Source organism: Leptodactylus fuscus, chromosome 7, assembly GCF_031893055.1.
Source record: "Leptodactylus fuscus isolate aLepFus1 chromosome 7, aLepFus1.hap2, whole genome shotgun sequence".
Taxonomy (NCBI): Eukaryota; Metazoa; Chordata; class Amphibia; order Anura; family Leptodactylidae; genus Leptodactylus; species Leptodactylus fuscus.
In genome coordinates, this window is record NC_134271.1 from 78,645,194 (window position 1) to 78,671,278 (window position 26,085).

The 26,085-nt window shown below is 42.7% G+C and overlaps 1 protein-coding gene across 1 annotated transcript; it reads left to right on the forward strand.

The window, feature by feature from the left end:
- The first annotated feature begins 4,682 nt into the window (after positions 1-4,682).
- Positions 4,683-22,575, forward strand: LDHD (lactate dehydrogenase D). The gene is made up of 11 exons (XM_075282258.1): positions 4,683-4,835; positions 8,187-8,281; positions 9,204-9,345; positions 12,025-12,166; positions 12,330-12,489; positions 14,401-14,600; positions 15,052-15,180; positions 17,925-18,052; positions 19,691-19,781; positions 20,586-20,697; positions 22,222-22,575. Exons 1-11 carry the CDS (start codon positions 4,746-4,748, stop codon positions 22,385-22,387), a joined length of 1,455 nt encoding a protein of 484 aa, XP_075138359.1. The 5' UTR covers positions 4,683-4,745; the 3' UTR covers positions 22,388-22,575.
- Positions 22,576-26,085: the final 3,510 nt, after the last annotated feature.

Sequence of the window (26,085 nt, forward strand, 5' to 3'; positions counted from 1 at the left end):
TGTAACGTTTAATTTGAAGGGTTGAACAAAAATATCTGATAGAAAATGTAGGAATTGTACACATTTCTTTACAAACACTCCACATTTTAGGAGCTCAAAAGTAATTGGACAAATAAACATAACCAAAACAAAATATTTTTATTTTCAATATTTTGTTGCGAATCCTTTGGAGGCAATCACTGCCTTAAGTCTGGAACCCATGGACATCACCAAACGCTGGGTTTCCTCCTTCTTAATGCTTTGCCAGGCCTTTACAGCCGCAGCCTTCAGGTCTTGCTTGTTTGTGGGTCTTTCCGCCTTAAGTTTGGATTTGAGCAAGTGAAATGCATGCTCAATTGGGTTAAGATCTGGTGATTGACTTGGCCATTGCAGAATGTTCCACTTTTTTGCACTCATGAACTCCTGGATAGCTTTGGCTGTATGCTTGGGGTCATTGTCCATCTGTACTATGAAGCGCCGTCCGATCAACTTGGCAGCATTTGGCTGAATCTGGGCTGAAAGTATATCCCGGTACACTTCAGAATTCATCCGGCTACTCTTGTCTGCTGTTATGTCATCAATAAACACAAGTGACCCAGTGCCATTGAAAGCCATTCATGCCCATGCCATCACGTTGCCTCCACCATGTTTTACAGAGGATGTGGTGTGCCTTGGATCATGTGCCGTTCCCTTTCTTCTCCAAACTTTTTTCTTCCCATCATTCTGGTACAGGTTGATCTTTGTCTCATCTGTCCATAGAATACTTTTCCAGAACTGAGCTGGCTTCTTGAGGTGTTTTTCAGCAAATTTAACTCTGGCCTGTCTGTTTTTGGAATTGATGAATGGTTTGCATCTAGATGTGAACCCTTCGTATTTACTTTCATGGAGTCTTCTCTTTACTGTTGACTTAGAGACAGATACACCTACTTCACTGAGAGTGTTCTGGACTTCAGTTGATGTTGTGAACGGGTTCTTCTTGACCAAAGAAAGTATGCGGCGATCATCCACCACTGTTGTCATCCGTGGACGCCCAGGCCTTTTTGAGTTCCCAAGCTCACCAGTCAATTCCTTTTTTCTTAGAATGTACCCGACTGTTGATTTTGCTACTCCAAGCATGTCTGCTATCTCTCTGATGGATTTTTTCTTTCTTTTCAGCCTCAGGACGTTCTGCTTCACCTCAATTGAGAGTTCCTTTGACCGCATGTTGTCTGGTCACAGCAACAGCTTCCAAATGCAAAACCACACACCTGGAATCAACCCCAGACCTTTTAACTACTTCATTGATTACAGGTTTACGAGGGAGACGCCTTCAGTGTTAATTGCAGCCCTTAGAGTCCATTGTCCAATTACTTTTGGTCCCTTGAAAAAGAGGACGCTATGCATTACAGAGCTATGATTCCTAAACCCTTTCTCCGATTTGGATGTGGAAACTCTCATATTGCAGCTGGGAGTGTGCACTTTCAGCCCATATTATATATATAATTGTATTTCTGAACATGTTTTAGTAAACAGCTAAAATAACAAAACTTGTGTCACTGTCCAAATATTTCTGGCCCTAACTGTAACTTACCCATCTCCACAGAAGCAAGAAAAGAAGACACCGAGCGCACTAAGTGTAGTATGCAATGTTATAGAATAACAAATTTCAGAAAGATAAAAGACGACCAGTTGGTCTCTCACCTGGAGGGGTTGTGATAATGTCACAACACCCTGAGAAGCAGTTGCAAAAAAGGCAATTTAGGCGAGAGTGGCAGTGGTTCCGTAGGCCGACACGGGAAACCCGGCAGAAGAGGACGAGAAATGGAGGCAAGGATCCGCGCTCAATTGTCGTACAGGAAATAGGTAACAATCATGTTGGTATGAACAACTTTAATGGGATAAAATACAGTACAGCACAACGTGTTTCGGGTTATAGAATACCCTTTTTCAAGTGCACAAATCACTGTGCAGCCGCCGTGTACCCGCAGCAGCTGCCGGCATACGTGCGCTCCCCATTGAAATCAATGGGAGGCTTTTTTAATTTTTGCTTTGAATGTGATATGCGTGAATTACATTGAAAGCAATAGGTAAAAAAGCGCGCGTATGTCGGCACCCATATAAATCAATGGGATCTGTTTTTACACCTCTCATTTTGAACGAGTTTACGTTCAGAATAAGCAGAGCGTAAACTCCATGTGAAGGCTCCCTAAAAAAGCAAGTTATCCTGGATAACCCCTTTAACTATTTAGGAAGTACCGCCATTTTTCACATAGTCCATCCATTGTCACACAAGCTCAATAGTACTTAGGCAATTGACTAATCATCAGTTTCATAGTCTGCTGTGGTTTCTTCCCCTTCATATTATTATTATTATTATTATTATTATAAGTTTGGGCTCAATTCACACATTTGTAATGTTCATTTGTCCATGGTAAACAACATTTCTCTAAACGGGACCTAAGGAGATAAAAGGTCTTTAGTTGAATCCAAGTGTTGAATTGGCATTTGATAATTGTTCGTTGGAACTGTCAATTTGTTTGTAAATGTCTTAATGCAAGTAAAAGAGGCTGGACCCTGAGAGGTAAACACAACAATAAAAGGGATTGTCTAGACACCATAAGATACCCCCTATTCACAGGATAGGGGGTAACTTGTGGATAAGTGGTTATCCCAATGCTGAGACTCCCACCGATCTCGAGAACTGGGGTGGCTGGTCAGATAGTGCAAGACTGACTACTGTGAGGAGACGGTGCACAGGGAGGTCCAAGCTGAACGTCTGCACAGGGTCCTGTGAGCCTTACACATATCTGTCATGCTTAGTGAAGCAGTGCTATGGCCGCCAACAGAACAGTTTACTGATGATGTGACTGCAGATAGAAGGACCAGGATGAATTGTGAAGTGTATGGAGCACAACTTTCTGCACTGATTTGGTCAAATTGCTGCAAATCTCAAAGGACAACACTTCACAGTACAGCTGGATTACTAAATAAAACCATAATGTGAAAGCAAAGATCTCGAATCAAATATTGTTCACTGGCTTATCTCAACTACACTGACACAACTCTTCAGAGGCATAATATGAAGCTCCTGGGCTCCAATGCAATATCTCTAACAGGGGCCCAACTTACTATGTGCTAGGTATCTGGTGTCTTATTAGGTGTTAGAGGGGCCATTAGATTCCCTCACCCTCCAAGGCCTGGAAGCCATATCTACCTCTACATCCCCATTGTGGGACTATTAAAGGATTATCTATCTTATCTTATAGCTATCCCTGTGTGTGTAGCACAGTCCATCATACAGTACTGGGTTTTTAACTCTTGTGCATTTTATTAGAGTGAGAGTCACATAGTAAGATATAATGTAATACTGGCTAAATGATGCATATTGGTGGAATACGTCTATAATGAAAAAAAAACAATCACCAGATACTGAATGCGTACTGCCACAACTGCAACAGCTCACAGGATAAAGATAACATTACTTTCACTGAGCAGAGTGTGGTGGAACAAAAAAAAAAACATTGGTTGCTTTGTAGTTCTATTTTCTATATTCCTTTATCGCCTCACCATTTGTATTCACTATACAACTATATGAGCAGTTTCTCCCCTTACCTCCTGTGTCCACTACATGACTATATGAGTAGCTTCTCCCCTCACATTCTGTATCCACTACAGGAATATTTGTGCAGCTTCTCACCTCTTGTGTCACATTCTGTATCCATTATACAACTATATGAGCAGCTGTTCCTCTCACATTCCCTATCCACTATACAACTATAAGAGCAGTCCTGCAAGCAGCACTTTTCTCTCCGCATGTTTCGTGTAAAAACTGAGAGGAAACACACGGACCCTATTATAGTCTATGGGGTCCACAGGTTTCCATTGTGGATAGATTTCCATCCAGAGGGTCCCCAAGCGGACTCCCTGAATGGAAACCCAAATGCAGATGTGAACCAGGCCTTAGCATACAGTACTGAGTATTATAGGATTTCATACAGGGGATCAATGGATAGTTTCACAGATGGCAGGGCTTGGGTTTGCAGTCAGTATCACACATGATAGAATTAGATACAGCAATTTTGCAGCCAGTTTCACACACACACACTAGGCTTAGATACAGCAGCTCATTAAGCAGCATCACACATAGTAGGATTGGGCAGCATGGTGGCTCAGTGGTTAGCACTGGAGTCCTGGGTTTGAATCCTGCCAAGGACAACATCTGCAAGGAGTTTGTATGTTCTCCCCGTGTTTGCGTGGGTTTCCTCCGGGTACTCCAGTTTCCTCCCACACGCCAAAGACATACTGATAGGGACTGTAGATTGTGATCCCTATGTGGGCCAATGACTGTCATTGTGAAGTGCTGCGGAATATGATGGCGCTATACAAGAAACCATAATGAATAAATAATAATAGATATAGTGACAGTATGACACCTGCTACAGTGGCTAGGCAGCAGACAACACCTCAGCAGCTAGGTCAGTATTATATGATACAATAATCTACAATGTCTCAGGAGACTAGTTCACATGAGCGGGTTCTATACATATATAAAGCAGCACGTTCTCGTAATTCTCTACACTCCGTCATGTGCAGCTTCTTCTTCATAGGTATAACCATAGATGGGGAGAGCGGCGGAGCCTCTAGTGCGGGGTCTTGTTTCTTTAAGTGGGTGTAGATGGCGCCCTCTGGTTCCCGCCCTTCTCCCGCCCCCACAATGTCCAGTGACATTCAGTTACATAGGAGCCTTATGTAAGTGCGCACTGTGACCCCGGAGCGGCCTGGCTGCCATGGCGCTGCTGCTGCTGCAGTTAGGAGGTGTATCCGGGGCTGCCCGGCTCTGCAAGTGGGGCCGCAGGTCATATGGAGTTACAGCGCAGGTATGATGACGTCACATACAGGAGGTCACCTGTCAGAGGGTGGGGGGCTGGGGCACTACCTCTTCTACCCTCTGCCCAGTTCACCCTCCACACGCCACAGATGACTCTAAGGATGGCACATTCTCTCCCTATTTAACCCCAGTACTCCTTTTAGTCCAGTATTTGTATCCCTTGACCACATCCTATACAGAGTTGGAGGATTTCATATCTCTTCTTCATTAGACAATATTCACACTACTGTTATTAGTGTGCTGTATTTGATGATAGTAGAGTGATGGCTGCAGATGGATCCTCCTCCTTCTGTGTCCGTTCACCTTGACTCTGATGTAAATATAATGGCTTTCTTCTGTCATATTTCTTTACTTTTGTAAGGGAAGAAAAAGTCCTGCATGCACAACTTCTGTCAGAAAAGTAAAAAAACATGATGAAAGAAACCGCCCATTTTTTATTTATTTTTTTTAAACTCGGAAACCAAACAGAGGGTGCTCCATCTGCTCAGATAGGAGCAACGTATATATTAATAATTAGTGTGATCCTACCCTAAGTGGATGATACAGCAACCACCTCCTTAAGGGAACATTAACCAGTTTTTATGGAGCTTGTAAAGCTCACTTGACCATACATTCCAATCTCTTATAAACGTCATCCCCTCTTTATCATAGGCTAGCATGTACACAGGGACAGGTCGTGGACAATGTCACAGTAAGGTCTCATTGACACTGATTGTTCCACAATGCCAGTCTGTATATGGCATGCATTAATATAAAAATACACCCGGAGGTACAGCGGAGGTCTACAGGGTGTTATGAGATGCAAAATCGGGATTCCGGTGATGTTCATGTGTATGAGCCCAAAACTGGCTTAAGAGGGAGTGTAGTGTGAGGCTTGGAGCCATACTGAGGATTCTGAGCTCAGGTTCCTTGCATAATGCATATCTGCCTAGAAAGCTCACAATGTACTTGTCAAATGGATCCATAAACCACCATTATACCGACTGACACCAATAATAATAATAGTATCCTCAATCCATTTTACATTTGTGTGGAATAATGCAACAGACTGTGTTATTTCATATAGAGGCAAAAAGAGTAGTCAACTTTTTTTTATTTATTTTTTTTAACATGGCTCCCTATGGAAAACATGCCACTATCAAGCATCCATTTATTATGAGTGATTTGCATAGAAATTATTCTAGTAAGTGTTTCCCATAGCAATCAATTGCTAGTCTGAAACTAAATTAGTTGTTATTGTCAAAATTGTAAGAACTGATTGTAAATTGCAGGCAGTCCACATAATGAATGTCTGGTAGTATTGTGCTGCAAATGATTCTGCTCGGTAACAAAAAGTGTCCCACGAAAGAGGTCGCTGACAAAGTACAGAGCATGTGGTTAACATAGCATGTGCGAGGTATGCCCTTATGTGCCCACAGCAGTCACGCGATTAGGCTCACGTTACACGGTGTTAAAGTGTGCCGCCAAACATACACTCACCGGCCACTTTATTAGGTACACCATGCTAGTAACGAGTTGGACCCCCTTTTGCCTTCAGAACTGCCTCAATTCTTCGTGGCATAGATTCAACAAGGTGCTGGAAGCATTCCTCAGAGATTTTGGTCCATATTGACATGATGGCATCACACAGTTGCCGCAGATTTGTCGGCTGCACATCCATGATGCGAATCTCCCGTTCCACCACATCCCAAAGATGCTCTATTGGATTGAGATCTGGTGACTGTGGAGGCCATTGGAGTACAGTGAACTCATTGTCATGTTCAAGAAACCAGTCTGAGATGATTCCAGCTTTATGACATGGCGCATTATCCTGCTGAAAGTAGCCATCAGATGTTGGGTACATTGTGGTCATAAAGGGATGGACATGGTCAGCAACAATACTCAGGTAGGCTTTGGCGTTGCAACGATGCTCAATTGGTACCAAGGGGCCCAAAGAGTGCCAAGAAAATATTCCCCACACCATGACACCACCACCACCAGCCTGAACAGTTGATACAAGGCAGGATGGATCCATGCTTTCATGTTGTTGACGCCAAATTCTGACCCTACCATCCGAATGTCGCAGCAGAAATCGAGACTCATCAGACCAGGCAACGTTTTTCCAATCTTCAATTGTCCAATTTCGATGAGCTTGTGCAAATTGTAGCCTCAGTTTCCTGTTCTTAGCTGAAAGGAGTGGCACCCGGTGTGGTCTTCTGCTGCTGTAGCCCATCTGCCTCAAAGTTTGACGTACTGTGCATTCAGAGATGCTCTTCTGGCTACCTTGGTTGTAACGGGTGGCTATTTGAGTCACTGTTGCCTTTCTATCAGCTCGAACCAGTCTGGCCATTCTCCTCTGACCTCTGGCATCAACAACGCATTTCCGCCCACAGAACTGCCGCTCACTGGATGTTTTTTCTTTTTCGGACCATTCTCTGTAAACCCTAGAGATGGTTGTGTGTGAAAATCCCAGTAGATCAGCAGTTTCTGAAATACTCAGACCAGCCCTTCTGGCACCAACAACCATGCCACGTTCAAAGGCACTCAAATCACCTTTCTTCCCCCATACTGATGCTCGGTTTGAACTGCAGGAGATTGTCTTGACCATGTCTACATGCCGAAATGCACTGAGTTGCCGCCATGTGATTGGCTGATTAGAAATTAAGTGTTAACGAGCAGTTGGACAGGTGTACCTAATAAAGTGGCCGGTGAGTGTATATATTAGAGATATTCAGCAGTCTGCTGTGGACTCCTTTAGATGTGCCTGGTATAGTTTTTTTTTCCCAGAATCCTCTGCATAGTTAAGTGTCACAGATGTTTAATGACCAAACAACACTGCTGTGATCTATCTGGTTATCGGTAGTATATGGACTGAACACACTAGAGCAGGGATAGGGAACCTTCGGCTCTCCAGCTGCTGTGAAACTACAACTCCCATCATGCTCCATTCACTTCCATGGGAGTTCCAAGAACAGCAGAGCAAGTAGGCATGCTGGGAATTGTAGTTTTGCAACATCTGGAGAGCCGTACGTTCCCTACCCCTGCACTAGAGGCTTGATGCATATTGTTGTAAATTGAAGTGAAATTGTATCCAGGTTTGTAGTGCTGCTTCATTTGAGTATTCATGTACATAGTTTACCTAGACAGTAGGGATTGGAACTGGCACACAACATCCACATCCAGTCAATAGGCCTGAGTGGCCGCTTCTCTAATGGTAGTCCATGAGCAACATATATGCAAATTTAAAGCAATGGGTAAAAAAAAACTAGAATAGACCAGGGCTGCCTATGGTTAGACACGCTAATGGTTCTGGTCTTTATCTCTGCTTCTTATCATCATTGTGTTCTTTTTCTTTTGGCAGCTGGTAGGTGATTTAAGGGCATTGGTTGGAGACAGCAATGTGTCTACAGCAAAGGTTGTCCGTGAGCAGCATGGCAAGGACGAATCCATGCACAGGTAACTCTGGTGAAGATTTCCCATCCACTGATACCTGTCCCTACTCTGTCACCTCCACTAAACTGTAAAGGTTCATTGCAGGTCTAAGGTTCATAAACCAAGGCCTGGAGCATAAGTGAAATCCCAGCCTCATCCCTCGCCTGTGTATATGAGGTCTGTAAGACATATCCCATCATAAAATCAAAGATCACTGTATCACTGCCACGCCTTCACTAATTTAAGTGAATGGACTGTGCGTGTGCTGCAACTGATGCTTCTGATTTTCACAGCCATCACATGTTGCAAAAGGTGGATGTCTGAATAAGGTCTTATGGTTCGGCAACACAGTGGCTCAGTGGTTAGCACTGCAGCCTTGCAGTGTTGGTGTCCTGGGTTCGAATCTTGCCAGGAACAACCTCTGCAAGGAGTTTGTATGTTCTCCCTGTGTTTGCGTGGATTTCCTCCCATTCTACAAAGACATACTGATAGGGGGAAAATGTACATTGTGAGCTCTGTGTGGGGCTCACAATCTACATAAAAAAAAAAAAAAAGGCCTTAGGGTAACTTCACACGGAAGGGAGTAAGGGCGGATTTTGGCTCCCTGCATCACTATCGGGCCAAAGCCCGCCTGCCACGACAGTCGCGGCTTCCCCCCTCCGGAGTAGGCTCAAATGAATGGGCTGACTCCGGAGGTTGCTGCCGCGAGGCGGACACCACGGCTCAACGAGCTGCGGAATCCACCTGAAGAAAGGGCAGCCCGCTTCTATTTTCTGAGAGCGGCAACATGCCGCTTACGGAAAAAAGTAGCCTGGCGGTCTCCATAGACAACCATTGTGAGGGAGCGGATTATGACGTGGATTACACGCCATAATCCGCCCCCTCTGTGCCCGTGTGAACTAGCCCTTAGAGTCTAAAAAAAACATGTCCTCTCTTTCCTGTACAGCTGTCAGCCCCCTGATGTTGTCATCTGGCCACAGAATGTCGAGCAAGTCAGCAAGGTGGCCCAGCTGTGTTATACACAGAACATCCCCATGATTCCTTTTGGCACAGGGACTGGGCTGGAAGGTGGAGTGAGTGCACTGAGAGTATGTAGACCTTTATTCTTCTCTATGTGGTGGCTAATATTCTGTCCTCTGATGATGATTATAGCTCTACAATGAATACAAAGTTATTAAAATATCATTATCACCTAAGCCAATAAAAAACGGCAAACTCATTTTTAGCAATACGTTTTTGTATATAAGAAGGGTAATGCTGCCAGGTCATAGAAATAGTTCTGTGTCATAAGAGAAGAACATCTTATATATCACAGCATTATAAGGGCTGCATACTGTGTATACCACTATATCATAAGAGTTGTATGCAGCAAATATACAGTGGGGCAAAAAAGTATTTAGTCAGTCACCAATAGTGCAAGTTCCACCACTTAAAAAGATGAGAGGCGTCTGTAATTTACATCATAGGTAGACCTCAACTATGAGAGACAAAATGAGAAAACAAATCCAGAAAATCACATTGTCTGATTTTGTAAGAATTTATTTGCAAATTATGGTGGAAAATAAGTATTTGGTCAGTAACAAAATGTCATCTCAATACTTTGTTCTATATCCTTTGTTGGCAATGACAGAGGTCAAACGTTTTCTGTAAGTCTTCACAAGGTTGGCACACACTGTTGTTGGTATGTTGGCCCATTCCTCCATGCAGATCTCCTCTAGAGCAGTGATGTTTTGGGGCTGTCGCTTGGCAACACGGACTTTCAACTCCCTCCAAAGGTTTTCTATAGGGTCGAGATCTGGAAACTGGCTAGGCCACTCCAGGACCTTGAAATGCTTCTTACAAAGCCACTCTTTCGTTGCCCTGGCGGTGTGCTTTGGATCATTGTCATGTTGAAAGACCCAGCCACGTTTCGTCTTCAATGCCCTTGCTGATGGAAGGAGGTTTGCACTCAAAATCTCAGGATACATGGCCCCATTAATTCTTTTATGTACCCGGATCAGTCGTCCTGGCCCCTTTGCAGAGAAACAGCCCCAAAGCATGATGTTTCCACCCCCATGCTTTACAGTAGGTATGGTGTTTGATGGATGCAACTCAGTATTCTTTTTCCTCCAAACACGAAAAGTTGTGTTTCTACCAAACAGTTCCAGTTTGGTTTCATCAGACCATAGGACATTCTCCCAATACTCTTCTGGATCATCCAAATGCTCTCTAGCAAACTTCAGACGGGCCCGGACATGTACTGGCTTAAGCAGTGGGACACGTCTGGCACTGCAGGATCTGAGTCCCTGGCGGCGTAGTGCGTTACTGATGGTAGGCTTTGTTACATTGGTCCCAGCTCTCTGCAGTTCATTCACTAGGTCCCCCCGCGTGGTTCTGGGATTTTTGCTCACCGTTCTTGGGATCATTTTGACCCCACGGGGTGAGATTTTGTGTGGAGCCCCAGATCGAGGGAGATTATCAGTGGTCTTGTATGTCTTCCATTTTCTAATTATTGCTCCCACAGTTGATTTCTTCAATCCAAGCTGGTTGCCTATTGCTGATACAGTCTTCCCAGCCTGGTGCAGGGCTACAATTTTGTTTCTGGTGTCCTTTGACAGCTCTTTGGTCTTCACCATAGTGGAGTTTGAAGTCTGACTGTTTGAGGGTGTGCACAGGTGTCTTTTTATACTAATAACAAGTTTAAACAGGTGCCATTACTACAGGTAATGAGTGGAGGAAAGAGGAGACTCTTAAAGAAGAAGTTACAGGTCTGTGAGAGCCAGAAATCTTGATTGTTTGTAGGTGACCAAATACTTATTTTCCACCATAATTTGCAAATAAATTCTTACAAAATCAGACAATGTGATTTTCTGGATTTGTTTTCTCATTTTGTCTCTCATAGTTGAGGTCTACCTATGATGTAAATTACAGACGCCTCTCATCTTTTCAAGTGGTGGAACTTGCACTATTGGTGACTGACTAAATACTTTTTTGCCCCACTGTGTGTGTGTGTGTGTGTGTGTGTGTGTGTATATATATATATATATATATATATATATATATATATATATATATAATGTATTATAAGGAGAGGACCTTGCATACACCATTATTAAGAGTTATAACAGTAATACATAGTTTAGACTACTGTGCCATAGGGGCAGAATGCTGCTTACACCACTACATCATAAGGACATAATGTAGTGTACACCACTGTATCATGCGTATACATCATAAGCATAGGACACTGCATATATCATTGCATCATAACAGCAGAATGCGGTTTTACATTACATTACAATACTTTATCATGAGGGCCAGACTTTGGGGCAAATGTATTATTTAAATTGTGCCACAGTTCTGGCACAATTTGCACAAAAAACTTGCTTTACACCTCATGTCACCATTGTGTGACTTGACTATTTATTTTTTAATGTATCTTTTTTGACTGTACTTGAACCCTGGAAATTGTACAGTGCTGCAGAATATGTTGGCGCTATATAAATAAAATTAAAAGGGACATCCATGTTCCAAAATTTTATGGTTTTTTGTAAACTAAGCCAACTTATGCGTGGTGTAAATTTAGACAAGACAGACTAACAATGAACCAGATTTAGCATCCAGCATCAGTCATTGTGATAAATCTGGCATACTTTGAACTGAAGACAGTAGTAGTAAATCAGCCCCATTGTGTAGATTACTGCATTATAAGGGCAGGGCACTGTATGCTGCATCATAAGAGCAGATCTATGTAGAGTTTTTCTCTTCAATTGTCCATTGTGTTTTAGGGAGGGGTGTGTTTTGATCTCACACGAATGGACAAAATTCTTCATCTCAACACAGATGACTTTTATGTGACTGTGGAGCCTGGGGTCACCCGCAAAAGCCTGAATGCATATCTCAGAGACAGTGGTCTGTGGTTTCCTGTAGGTGAGGTAGCCTCCTTCTATGTTCTTGCCTTACTCCATTATGTTTGCTACACTGTATGAGTGGAGGCTTTGTTATGCCAAAACTGTGAATGCAAACCATAGATCGATATGAGGATGAAGCATGAGGTTTACATTACAGGTGATTATTTCTTGGGATTTTTTAGATCCAGGAGCTGATGCTTCTCTCTGTGGAATGGCAGCAACCAGTGCATCAGGCACCAACGCAGTACGGTATGGCACAATGCGAGACAATGTCATCAATCTGGAAGTTGTACTGCCTGATGGTCGTGTACTGTGCACAGCAGGAAAAGAAAGAAGCTTCAGGTCTGGTATATATGCTGCACATATGGGCTGGGGCCAACAGGGTTTTCCAGGTTCATCAGTGCGGATTCCCATTATATAGACTGTTAAGGAATTTTAAGTTGATTTGTATCCTTGAGTAATACCTAGTATTCCTAATGATGGTAGACAACTCACCATTTACAGGTCTTCCATTACATTACTAGCAGCTTGGTCCCCACTGTTATGGTTCCTTGACAATATCACCCAATGACATCTTGTTTCTACGTTGCGTCACCATTGATACTGGTTGTCACATGCTGTTTGTATATTTTCCTTGCATCAGAGCAGAGAAAAATGTTCATTTAATTCTAAAAAGGTTTAAAATTCTTTATAGGAACTGAGTTCTGGTTTCTTTGATACAGAGCTCCAAATCCCCTACTTACTTTTATACAATCAGCGACACTTGCAGTGGCCATTAAAAATCAATAGGATTTGTGTGCTGTCCATGATCAACACAGACATTACACATACATTAAAAATGAAAAGCTAGGTGAAAAAAAAGTACCCCATCACTGTCCAGTCCTGCAGTACCCTGGGGCTAGTGCCGCCGGTAGTCCTCACTGCAAGGACCGGCTTTTTTTTTTTTTTTTTTTTTTGACGACTCCAATGTCACCATTCAGTTGATGATGGGACCATTCATATGAACTATCCCACCATCAACATGAAGCTCCCCCCCCTCCCGTCAGGGGTGGGCATTCCTCATAGCCCAGCTAGACTGTTGGGGACGCCCTTCAGACGGTGGACTAAGATCATTGCCGTTGTGACAGCAAGGATATCTCCAGTCCTGGGGCACAGAGCTGACAGTTTGCTGAATTCAGTATATAAAACCGCATGTGCCCCAAGACATTAGCTATACTTCCTTAAAATTGCTTCCTAAATCACTCAGTTTAGGCAAACTCTTATAAAAGTATTTGACGGAGAGTGAGAGCCCTGGGCCTTGTACTCAAGCTTAGTCTCATTCACATAAGTGGGAATGAACTGTGTTACCAAACATAGCCACCTATACATTGTTGAGCCTATTATGTTAATATTGATGACCGATTTTGTGAATCACTATTTAAGTCCTGGAAAAAAAAAACCTTTAAATATATTCTCCTAGAACCAGGGCTGTGGAATCGGAAGGAAAAACAGCTGACTCCTTTATTTTTCCACTATCTGACTCTGACTCCTTCATAAAGGTCTGACAGTTACGGTCAGACAGAAACAGTAAAGGTCCTTTAATTCACGATAAAGGCTAGTGACTGAATTCCTGTGAAAGCAAATATACAACAAGCTATGCATCTAAATAATTATACATTATTAAAGGGGCTCTATCAGAAAAATCATGCTGATAGAGCCCCACATATGCGTGAATAGCCTTTAAAAAGGCTATTCAGGCACCGTAAATGTTATATTAAACTACCCCCCCCCCCCCCCCCCCCGTTTTAAAATAATAACCTAAAAAAGAATGTGCTCTACTTACCGAATGTGCACGGTGGGCGGGCATTCAGGGTGTGGGGCTCTATCAGCATGATTTTGCTGATAGAGCCCCTTTAATAATTGTCTAGTTATAAATAAGAATTATTCATTATTTTATTATGAGGTAGGAGTCTGTAACCTTTTTCCAACCTATCTCAAAATGTACTCCAACTCAGCCCTGCTTAGAACATCATCAGAATAAAAGCTCAAGTCACAAGGTCTGTATTCTGCCAGCAATGAGAGCATATGGTGGGCTGTGATAATATAAGGGGGCAGTTTCTCTCTCACATGAGTTATTACGATAGAGGCAGATGTTCCTGTTTTATGGGATTCTTCAGATCCATTTTGATCATAAACCATTAGAAAACATCTGGAAATGTGTGAATACTTTTTCATAGCACTGTATGATTAAGGGTCACTTTGGTCTTTCTACAGGAAGACGTCTGCTGGATACAACCTGACTAGTCTGTTTGTGGGCTCAGAGGGGACATTGGGGATTATAACCAAAGCCACTCTGCGACTTTATGGAGTGCCTGAGGCCACTATGTCTGCCATGTGTGCTTTCCCCAGTGTTCAGGCTGCAGTGGACAGCACAGTACAGATTCTACAGTGTGGAATGCCCATTGCCAGGATTGGTGAGTTGTGCAGATCACACCTAGCTGGGTTCACAAATCACAGAGCTGCCAATAGTGCTGTGATACTAGATGTCCATCACATGATTTAGTCCCATTTCGGGAAAGGGGGGGGGGGTTAACTGGAATTGGACATGTATTGACCCTCCAGACCTCAACCAACAAGAACTCTGTATATACTGTGGGCTTTATCTTCTCTAGACAGAGCCTCTTAACACTTGCATCTTTGATAAGGTTTCTTCAGGTTTGTGTTCACTGGATCTTGCCAGTATAAGACCAGGGAGGGACAGATATCATTGCAACATAGTCACTTTGCACCAAACCGCCAGGTACAGGTCTAGAGCACAGCTGAATGGCACACACTGTGGACTGCAGTATTTCAGATATCTCCAGTAAGATGATGAAGGTGACCGACATGAATGCACTGACTCTGACATCCTATATCTGATTGCAGAGTTCTTAGATGATGTCATGATTGATGCATGCAACAAATTCAATGGCCTAAGCTACCCTGTGCTTCCCACACTCTTCCTGGAGTTCCATGGTACAGAGAATGGAGTGAAAGAGCAAGTACAACTGGCAGGTAAGAGTCTCACTTCTGATATATACACAGAGCTGTACTCCTTTTATCTGTATCATTTACACATCACTCATCCCATCTTGCCTGAACTGTATACATAGTTCTGTACTTTGTTCATTTGTATAAGATAAGATAATCCTTTAATAGTCCCACAGTGGGGAAATTTCAGTATGTTACAGCAGCATAGTAATACAGGTACAGGATGATACACAGTAATATATTACAGATGTAGACACACATATGCTGAGAAAGATATACTAGGAGTCCATAGCAGCTAAGGAACAGAAGAAGAAAGAAGGAAGACTTCATGGTCATAATCATTTAATTTCTGCACAGAGTGATCTTCGCTTGGACTGATGTAGATTATACAGCCTGACTGCGGTTGGAAGGAAGGACTTGCGATAGCGCTCCTTCTCACATCTGGGGTGAAGCAGACGGTCACTTACAGTGCTGCCAAGTGCCATCAAGGTCTCATACATGGGGTGGGATTTGTTCTCCTGCATGGAGGTCACCACGGACAGTATCCTTCTGTCCCCAGGACAGAGCTGGCCCTTCTGATCAGCCTGTCAAGTCTATTTCTGTCCCTGGTTGATATACTGCTCCCCCAGCAGGCCACACCGAAAAAGATGGGTGAAGCAACCACAGAGTTGAAAAAGGCCCTAAGAAGTGTCCCCTGGACTCCGAAGGCCCTCAGCCTCCTGAGCAGGTAGAGTCTGCTGTGACCCTTTCTGTGCAGCACCTCCAGGTAATCAGCCCAGTCTAGTTTATTATTGAGGAGCACACCCAGATACTTATAGGTCCTGACTATCTCAATAACAATCCCTTGGATCTCCACCGGGGTCGGAGCACTTCTCCGTTTACTAAACTCCACCACCATCTCCTTGGTCTTCTCAGCATTAATCCTGATGTGGTTCTTCTGGCACCATTCAACAAAATCCCGGTTAAGATCTCTGTATTCCCTATTGTTGCCATGAGGCCTACTATTGCAGAGTCATTGGAGTACTTCTGTGTATCGTATACACAGCACAGTATTCTCCTCACCTATATTGTACATACCGCTTTCTTCTCAACTGTATAATTTGTGCACCATCCCTTACCTATATCATTTATACATCAATGATCCCTCCTTACTTGTATTGTGTATACCTCTGGTGGTGAACTTACACGCATACGTGTCAGAGGGGACACTCACAGCTCTCTCTGTGGGCACATGTGCTGTCACCATGGGCCCGAAAGGGAACACTGTGATAACAGTCAGGGAAAGTCTGGTTTTCCTAACTGCTATTTATATTGTTAATGGAAAGATGCTCAGCGTTATGTGATGCATGTACATGATGCCAGGCCCCTTACCAATAGTAGCCTGCCCATGGAAGCTTATTTAAAAAAATAAAATTATACTCTCCTCTCCTGGGTTTCCGCTGGTTCCCAGGATACTCTTCGGGGCTCTGAGGTCACTCGTCCTAGTGGTCACTGCAGGGGTCTGTGATTGGGCCTCAGCAGTCACATGACTGCTGATGCCCAATTATAGGCCCCAGCAGTGACATCTGGGGTGCATTGCCTCAGTCTCAGGGAGACAAGGACAGTAAGGAGAGCCAGAGAAGTGAAGCGAGGTGAGTATAAGTGTGTAATAATATCATCAAAACAATCCAGATGGTGAAAACATTTTGTGGGTTCGCATGAAGCAGCTTAAGGGGACTCTTGAGAGCATTTTATGCTGTGTGGGTGGCTACTGTGGAGCAGATTGTACCGTGTGAGGGGCCACTGTGGTTTGTATAAATGAAAGCACTGTAATGTCCCATTCACATAACTTTATTTTACTGGTCCACAATTGTGGATCTGCAATTATTCATTTCAATGGGGCCATGTACATGTCCTGTTTTTTTTTGCAGTGTGGTTAATGTTAACATGCTGGAAGCTGCGCTGTTCACCCACTATACAATGCACTGCTGCAGGAATTTAAGGCAGACCTCTGCCTCATTTTCTGCCTCTCTAGCTCCCTGAAGCAGAGCTTTGACTTTTCACTGTGAGAAGGCTCGGGTGAATGATCCCAATTTGCGGGTTGTCTTGTGCCCAAGCAGAATGTATAGTTTTGGTAGCTGATTTTAAGGCAGAGCATACAGTATAATGTAGAATAAGGGGATAAGTATCAGATGGCTGGGGATCCAACTGCAGGGACTCCCAGCGACCAGGAATACTGAAGCCCAAACCCCCCCCCCCAGGTATCATCCATGTCAACGAAGCATGCACCAGGGAAGGGCATTGGTGCATTATTCACAGGGAGGATGCAAGGGGACTTTTCCCAGTGGTTAGACCCCCAGTGACTTACACTTGTACACTTTCTCTAAAACTAAAAAGTTACCACCCACTGGGTGAATAAGAGCTCATTTACATATAACCTGCCATGGACCATATCTTTTGAACTGGTGGGCCATTTAAAAAAAAAAAGAAAATGAGTGGCAATTGTTCAGGGCACAACAAGAATCAAACAATGTATGGCATTTAGAATTTTTTAATGGCGACAGCTCCATTTAAGGTTCACTTACTTTGCATTACTTTGACCCCATAACATTTCATTAGTAAATAGGGCATAAATACAAGAGGTTCCTAAGGGCTCACTTACTTTTCTTTCAACTGTTTGTGTAGTGTGTTCACTCATCTGTGCTGTATACATGATACTATACTCCCCATATGTCACTTATGTGGCATACACATAGTAATAGATTCACATTATGTGCACTTCTTTTCAGAGGAAATAACACAATTAAATGGAGGATCAGACTTTGCTTGGGCAAGAGATCAGGAAGAAAGGAACAAGTTATGGACAGCAAGACACAATGCATGGTATGCCGCCCTTGCTATGCGTCCTGGGTGCAGGGTGAGTTGTTACATGCCTGGGTACATTACCACAATGTTCTTCTATTACAACCTCATACATTAGTGGTGAGATAATCAGAATATGTGTGTACTACATAGGCCAGTGCGTTCAGTAGTATTTAGGTGGACAGGGCACCTCCAAGGGTGGTTATAGCCAAAGTGTGTCCCAAAATTAAAAGCAAGGCGACAAATGCCAACAACACAAACATATTCCCATATATATAATTTTCCTTTATAATAGCCCCCTTATATATAATAGTTCCCCTTATAATACCCCCCTTATATTAAAGTTTCCCCCTTATATATAGTAGCCAACCCTCCCTTATAAATAAGAGGCCTGTTACAGTATATATAATAGTTCTTCCTCATAGAGTGTTGGGCTGAAGGGCATAGGGCCCACCAGAGGAACTTGTTCTGGGGGCCCACTCGACAATTTTTTGCTAACAGCCTACACCACGGCTCCTTCACTGAAATCACACACATGTGCTGACTATCTGGCGTTTCATGCATAGGAATGTATGGGGAATGACATGGCGATAGAGCACTACACATATATACAAGATTTTAGTGAGGAAGATGTGATGGAGACACAGAACACAGGGCTGTCGGTAGGAATTTTGAAAGCGTTCCACTTGGCCCTCCACAGTATAAAATGCTCCCCTGAGCCCCCCATAGTGGCCCCTTGGTATGTAATGTTCCACACAGTATAATATGCTCCCCAGAGCACCAACACAATATAACGCTCCACACAGTATAATATGGGGGGAGTACCCTAGTAGCCTCCCATAGTAAAATATTCTCCCCTGAGCCTGCTCCACAGTGGACCCCACCACAGTATAATGCTCCACAGTGGCCCCCCACACAGTATGATATGATCTCCACAGTGGCCCCACAGAATATAATATGCTCCCAGACAATGTACTATGCTCCACAGTGGTCCACACAGTATAATAGGATCCCCACACTGCCCCCCCCCCCCCCCGCAATATAATGCTCCACAGTGTCCCCACACAGTATAATACTCCACAGTGGCCTCACACAATGTAATATGCTCCTCAGAGGCCCCCCAGTATAATATGCTCCCCACAATTGCACCACACAGTATAATATGCTCCACAGTGGCCCCACTCAATATACTCTCAGAGGGCCCCCAGTATAATGCTCCCCAGAGCCTCTAGCCGCTTCAGGCAAACCTCTCAAAATTAGTTTGGATGAATATTTGTGAGGGGAGGTAAGGGAAAATAACAAACAGCTCTAATAAACTTGCCCAGTCTGCCTTTCTCCCCCTTCTTCCCCAAAGCCAGCCTTGGGCATGTCCATTTTCTAAATTGTGAACGTCCTTGTGGACAGAAGGTTTACTGATTATAAAAATAGGACCACAACTAATAAAAAGATGGAGGCCTGGACAATTATTCACCAGTTAAGTATTGAGATTCCAGGTATCAGAGTAGAAGAGGAAAATAAGGTGTCATGGAGATGGCTTTTATATGTATTTACAGAAGAAAAGTCTAGAAAGGGACATAAAAACTTCACATCATAAAACTCTCGTAATGTGACTGGAACATAATGACTTGTCTAAAAATGTAAACTTGCATAGAATTACATGGGTTTTTCTAGTTTCTCCCGTTGTTTGTTTTAGGGATATTCAACTGATGTGTGTGTTCCTGTATCCAAACTTCCCCAAATCATAGTGGAGACAAAGGAAGACCTCATGAAGTCAAACCTGACAGGTATATAAAATGCCAAGAGTGCACAGGTCTTAGTATAATCAAACATGGTACTAGTAGCTGTATTAAACTCAAGACCCCTTCATGAAGTAACACTTTGTGAGAAGTGAAGATTTGTACACAGTATTATGTATGTGTATGTATATATATATATATATATATATATAATATATATATATATATCAGAAGATCATGTCCTCTCCCCCTCAGACATTAATTCTCCAGAACAAAATATACTTATTTTAATGTTATCCCAACTGAAATAGGTCCCTAAAAAATCTCTTCCCTTTAAGTAACTGTTTTCCAAGAGATCCTCTTTATGAGCTGGTGCCCAAAACTAAAATGAGTTTGTATGGTTTGTAAAATGGCCGGTGATGTGACTGCTTCTGGAGTATCGGTCTGTTGTAAAACAGTATCTTGCTAGACTTTGGAAGCAGCTGACTGACATTGTGCTATTCAGGATTTACAACGACCACCTATTTCTTCCTACATTTGCATGCACAAAATCCCACACCTGGAGGGAGACATTATACTGTGAGGGAAACATATAATATGTTTGGCTGACTACTATTCTATCCTCCCAATTACCAGCTAGCAATGAGCCATATGACGTTATGTCTGACAAACACCACACCGTCAGTAGTACACAGTGAAGCATGATGGTGGCAGAATTATGTTCTGTGGATTTATGAACAGGTAGAGGATCAGGTGGAGACCATGCAATGATAGATATCTCTGTGGTGGGATACTCTGGTATTACAGTAATAGATGCATTATATCATGTATGTTGTATTATATACCTGGCAGGCCCTATAGCTGGACATGTTGGTGATGGGAACTTCCACTGCCTTATGGTGATGGACCTGAATGATGAGGAAGAAGTGAATAAAGTGAAGGAATTCACAAACCGGCTGGCCAGGTAAATCTCCTTCCACTCTTATTCCATTACAGGTGTCACTGCCAGAGGGACATCAATCCCATTGAGTCATCGATGTTAAAGGGTTTGGTTATTGTCACTGTATTTTAACTTTAACATCATATAGTTATTTTGCATTGCGTGTATTGAGGCCTGGTTCACATGTGCGTTCGGTATTCCATTCGGGGAGTCTGCTTGGGATCCCCCGAACGGAATAACAAAAGTATTGACAAGCAGTGAGTTTATGAAAGCACACAGATCCCATAGACTATAATGGGGCCCGTGTGTTTTCCGTGCGTTGTCTGCACAAGTCATGCAAAGAGAAAAGTAGTTCATGAAGTACTTTTCTCTCCGCATGACTTGTGCGGACAGCACGCAGAAAACACATGGAACCCATTATAGTCTCTGGGGTCCGTGTGCTTTCATAAGCTCACCACTTGTCAATGCATTTCGGTATTCCATTTGGGGGGGTCCCCAAAGGACTTCCCGAACGCAGATGTGAACTAGGCCTAATAGATAAAATGCCTGTGAAGTTAGCAGGTTCCTCCTAAATGGTAATCAATAATGTCGTTAACTTTTGTGGTCGGGACAGAAATCATTATAATTTAGTAGGAACCTTTCAGTGAAATATGTTGAAGAGGATTTGTCATCTTTCTTGATATATCTCTTTTACTAAATCCTGGTATTGTTCATAAAATATCAGTTCTAGAACATCTTTTCTTATAACTCCGTTGTGCTGTTCCTCTGTCAAATGTATCAAAACATTGACAACTTAGTGTTACCAGTCATTGGTGTGTTTGTCCATACATTGTCCAATTAATGCTAAACTGTGTAAGGACAAACCCCTTTGACTAGAGGCAAAGTTGTCAATTTGCTCATAAACATGTTTTTTTTTTTTCTAAAGGAGAATGAAGAATTTAGTGAAATATCATAAGACATGACAGGTCATTTTAAAGCGCTTTGTGTTTTAATTTTTCACCTTTTATCTGCTTTCTATCAGTAAATAAGAACACACACTGTTTATACCTAGAGGCTTTTTTTTTTTTTTTTTTTTTTTCTTTTTTTTTTTAGGCTAAGGTCCCATGTAGTATCCTGCAGCAAAAAAAGTGCTGCAGGAAAAACTGCCATGGCAATACATCGTAGTCTTTCCTGCAGTGCTTTTCATAGAATTCCTCTGTGGACATTCTGCTTCCATTATACTTATAGGGAAACTGACAGCATTTCCATAGATATAATTGACATGTTGCAATTTTCAAAACCACGGTGGCATATTTTTATGCAATATATGGATGGCATTTGCTAGAATCCCATCCACTTTGCGAGGACTGTAAAAAGCCACGGTTGTTGCACACTGCTTTTATGCAACAAGGAATCTTCCAGACAGGTGGGGTACTTAGTAATTTATAGTAGTGGGTTTGTGGTCAGTGAGTAGTGGCAATGTATTTGGACGGATTTGTGCAGGTCTCAATGGAAACCATCTCCAAAATGATCCTTTTTTTTTTTTTTTTTTTTTTTTTTTTTTTTAAGGAGAGCTCTGGCCCTGAATGGAACCTGCACTGGTGAACACGGCATTGGCATAGGAAAGCGCAGGCTACTGCAGGAAGAGATTGGGGAAGTAGGTATTGAAGCCATGAAACAGATTAAATCTACATTTGATCCAAAGAATCTAATGAATCCGGGAAAAGTGGTTTAAATAAACAGATGAAGAATACAGGGGGCCAATGAAACCCCAGATACTGACAAACCCAACTATGAAATGACTGAGGATGACAAAATAGTTCATTTTAATAAGAATGCTAAATTTACTGTGAATTTATCAGAACAAATAAATGAATGTACTTTTTTATAGGCCCATCACCGTGAATATGATACACTAATACAAAGGAGTCCGCTATATTATTATAAAAAATATAATTATATACCATAAGATGTGGAGGATATACCAGCATCGTCCATGTTACTGTATACAAGATGTATAACTTCTACAAGCAGTTGTATGTATAATTATATACCAGAAGATACTTGGGTTATACTAGCATGATACTTATTATTATAAACAAGAAAGTAGGTAACTTATACCAGCTGTAGATTTTATACACTCAAATTACATACCAGAAGATGTCGGGGAACCTGTCATGAAGTGACAGGTAAGTGAACCTGTAAGTGAACCTGTCATGAAAAATGCTGCCCAGCAGAAGGTGCTGAGTAAGCTGATATACTGTATAGCTTTGTAGGAAAAGATCCTGTAAAACTTGGCATTCATCCATTGAATTATCTGTTCCTTCTATGTTGACACGTCATGGAGGCGGTCCTATCAGTGACTGACAACCAGTGGCGTAACTACCGCCGTAGCAGCAGAGGCAGCTGCCACAGGGCCCGGGACATTAGGGGCCCGGTGACAGCCGCTACCGCTGCTATCATTATACTCGGGGGGTCTTTTCGGACCCCTGAGTATAATGATCGGCGGCCCGGGAGAGGTAAGAAACATAAAAAACACTGTTGCTTACCTCTCCACGATCCGGGCAGGCTTCGGCCTAGTCGTTTGATGTCTCAGGACCCTGGTCTGCGTCTCGGGTCATGTGACGTCTGACGTCATTGAAGATGGACTACTTCGGAGGCCGACAGCGTAGGAGACGGGAGATAGGTGAGGGTTTTTTTTATGTTTTTCTCCCCCAGGGGCTCTGATTATTATACTCTGGGGTCTTTTCAGACCCCAGAGTATAATAATTGTTTATGGGTGTCCACAGTGGGACATAATACTGTGTGCAGGGGCCACTATGGGGCATAATACTGTGTACAGGGGCCACTATGGTGCATAATAGTGTGTGCAGGGGCCACTAAGGGACATAATACTGTGTGCAGGGGCCACTATGGGGTACAATACTGTGTGGAGGGGCCACTATAGGACATAATAGTGTGTGCAGGGGCCACTAAGGGGTATAATACTGTGTGCAGGGGCCACTATGGGGGTATAATAGAGCGTGCCGGAATGCGTAGGAGGGGGTCGGTCGAGGTCGTCGGTGTTGGTCGGGGAGGGGGGGGGGTCCCCATGTCAAAAGTTCGCCACAGGGCCCCGCCATTCCTAGTTACACCACTGCTGACAACCTCTCCTCTATGACGTACACACAGATATCTGTCTATCACCGATAGAGCCGCCTCCTGGGCTTCTCAGCAAGGAAAGAACAGAGATTTCAAGGGATATGTTATATTTAATCCATTTTGCACAAAAATCATATCTCAGTCTAGTCCAGCTCCTTCTGCTCTATAACATACTACCTGAAGATTGAATGGCATTTTTCATGTGACAGATTCCCTTTAAATTAGAACAAGGAATAAATGTGAGTATCAGCTCAACACCTTAAAGAAAATGGGTGCAGTCATGTCAGGAATCTGTCTTTCAATGCATGTGAAGAAAAATCATCAGGCCGGTTCCCAAGTAAGTAGTAACAATAGGTATAAGTCCATCACTGTCATCTTGTAATATATCCAAACTTTATTGAAGACTCAAATTAAAATCGAAGTGGCGTGAGCATCCATAAAATACAGAAAACCGTGGACATGTTTCAAAGCCATTCAAGGGTTCTTAATTATAGCTGGTATACACACAGCAAGTTTACACAGATATACATGAACAAGGGAAAATGCTATTCAGCCACTCACAAAACAGATAGACCTGGATACAACAATTCGTAAATTATAAGTTCTGTCTGTTTTTGTTTTAAAGGAGTGGCTGAATAGCATTTTCCCCCCTGGTCAGGTATATCTGTGTGCATACGCTGTGTGTATACTAGCTATGGTTAAGAACCCTTGCATGGGTTTGAAACAAGTCAGCAATATAGCAAGGCCAGGGCCACACATAGCATTAACGCTGTGGTGTTTTACAGTCACTCCAAAGTGAATGGGATTCTAGTGAATCTCAGCCACACATTGCAAAAATATATATATACACAGCGGAAACACTGGAATTTCCAAAACAATTGCAGTTTTGGAAATTGCAGCATGTTAATTATACCTACAGAAATGCTGGCAGTTTTCCTTTAGGTATAATGAAAGAAGAAAGTTTGCAGAGGAAACCTCTGTGAACTTTCTGTGACAAGTGCTGTTTTTTCAGGCAGTAATTTCTTTTATTTGCTGCGACCTGCTATGTGGGGCATTAGCCTTACACTATTTTCCCAGTAGATAGAGATGATACTGTCTCCAGTTATCCATGTGATGCTACATAAGTATTCTTGCCAGAGTATCCTTTTTTTTTTTTTTTTTTTTTCTACAAAGTAACACATCAAGCAGCATAAAGAGTATATAAAATATAAAGCACTAAACAAACTAAAACAATAAAATGTTATCCAAGAAATGCAGCACTTGTTGCTTAAAAGAAAAAGAGCACGCTGGCAACTCAAAACTGATCCATGGAAAAAAAAAAACATGATCTGGAACTCATGCATCCATATGGGAGGGGTATCCTGATCGTATCCTTTCCAGGTACCAAGTTGTCTATAGAGGTAATTCAATTTACTAACTTTGTCTATGATAACAAATTAATGATGAAACCCACTGATTGGTCTCAGCGATCATGTGGGGTGCAGGATATCCAGCATCCAGGCCCTGCCATAAGACCAAACCATCACTGGAGAGTCGTGGACAGATGTGTATGCTTTTTTCTTTCTATTACACCTCCCCTGGAATCCACCAGGGTTGGTTAAATTCCTGGACAACTCTTTTGATCAGGAAACTGACTCAAATTCCTCCTAAAAACGCCTCACCTAAAAAAGCCTCACCATACAGTCCTATGGTGAGGCGTTTTTAGGAGGAGGAATTTGAGTCAGTTTCCTGACAAAATTCATGACCAACAAAACTCTGTGTGAACGCAGTCTTAGGATAGGTCATTTAAGTCTGATATTCCCCATGGCTCAGCTGTTCTGCATTTATTTGAACGAGACCTAAACTGTGGTGATTCAGTTCCGCCACGACACAGAGAACGGCCCTGTCTGCTTCCTGCTCCATTCTCTGTGTATCAGCTGCTGAGAGCTGTCCTCCCCAGTCCTACCTAACTGGTTGTTAAAACTGCTGCTGATTCAGACAGAGTCCTCGGTGCAAGTCACTGCACTGACTGAGATCATTTAGCAAAGGAAAGCTGCTGTGGTAAGCTGAAACTCTGCTGTGGGGACCTGGAAGGCCAGAAAATGAAGAGGAATCTGAATCAGTTGTCTGTCTCAAATTGCTTTATATTTTCTGCTGCATACATAGTAGATGAGGTTGGATGAAGACATCAGTCCAATCTATAATCCTACAGTGTTGATCCAGAGGAAGGCAAAAAAAAAAAAGCATGAGGCTTATGTTAGGAGTATTTAGGTTCTTTAATTTCTATTTTTCTTACCTGGGGAGTTTTTGGCT

What these genes read in the sequence shown, in the direction of transcription:
- LDHD (XM_075282258.1), top strand. Translation starts at nt 4,746, where the DNA reads ATGGCGCTGCTGCTGCTGCAGTTAGGAGGTGTATCCGGGGCTGCCCGG. An exon ending in CATATGGAGTTACAGCGCAG is followed by an intron (nt 4,836 to 8,186) that starts GTATGATGACGT and finishes TTCTTTTGGCAG; the next exon opens with CTGGTAGGTGATTTAAGGGC. An exon ending in TGGTCTGTGGTTTCCTGTAG is followed by an intron (nt 12,167 to 12,329) that starts GTGAGGTAGCCT and finishes GGGATTTTTTAG; the next exon opens with ATCCAGGAGCTGATGCTTCT.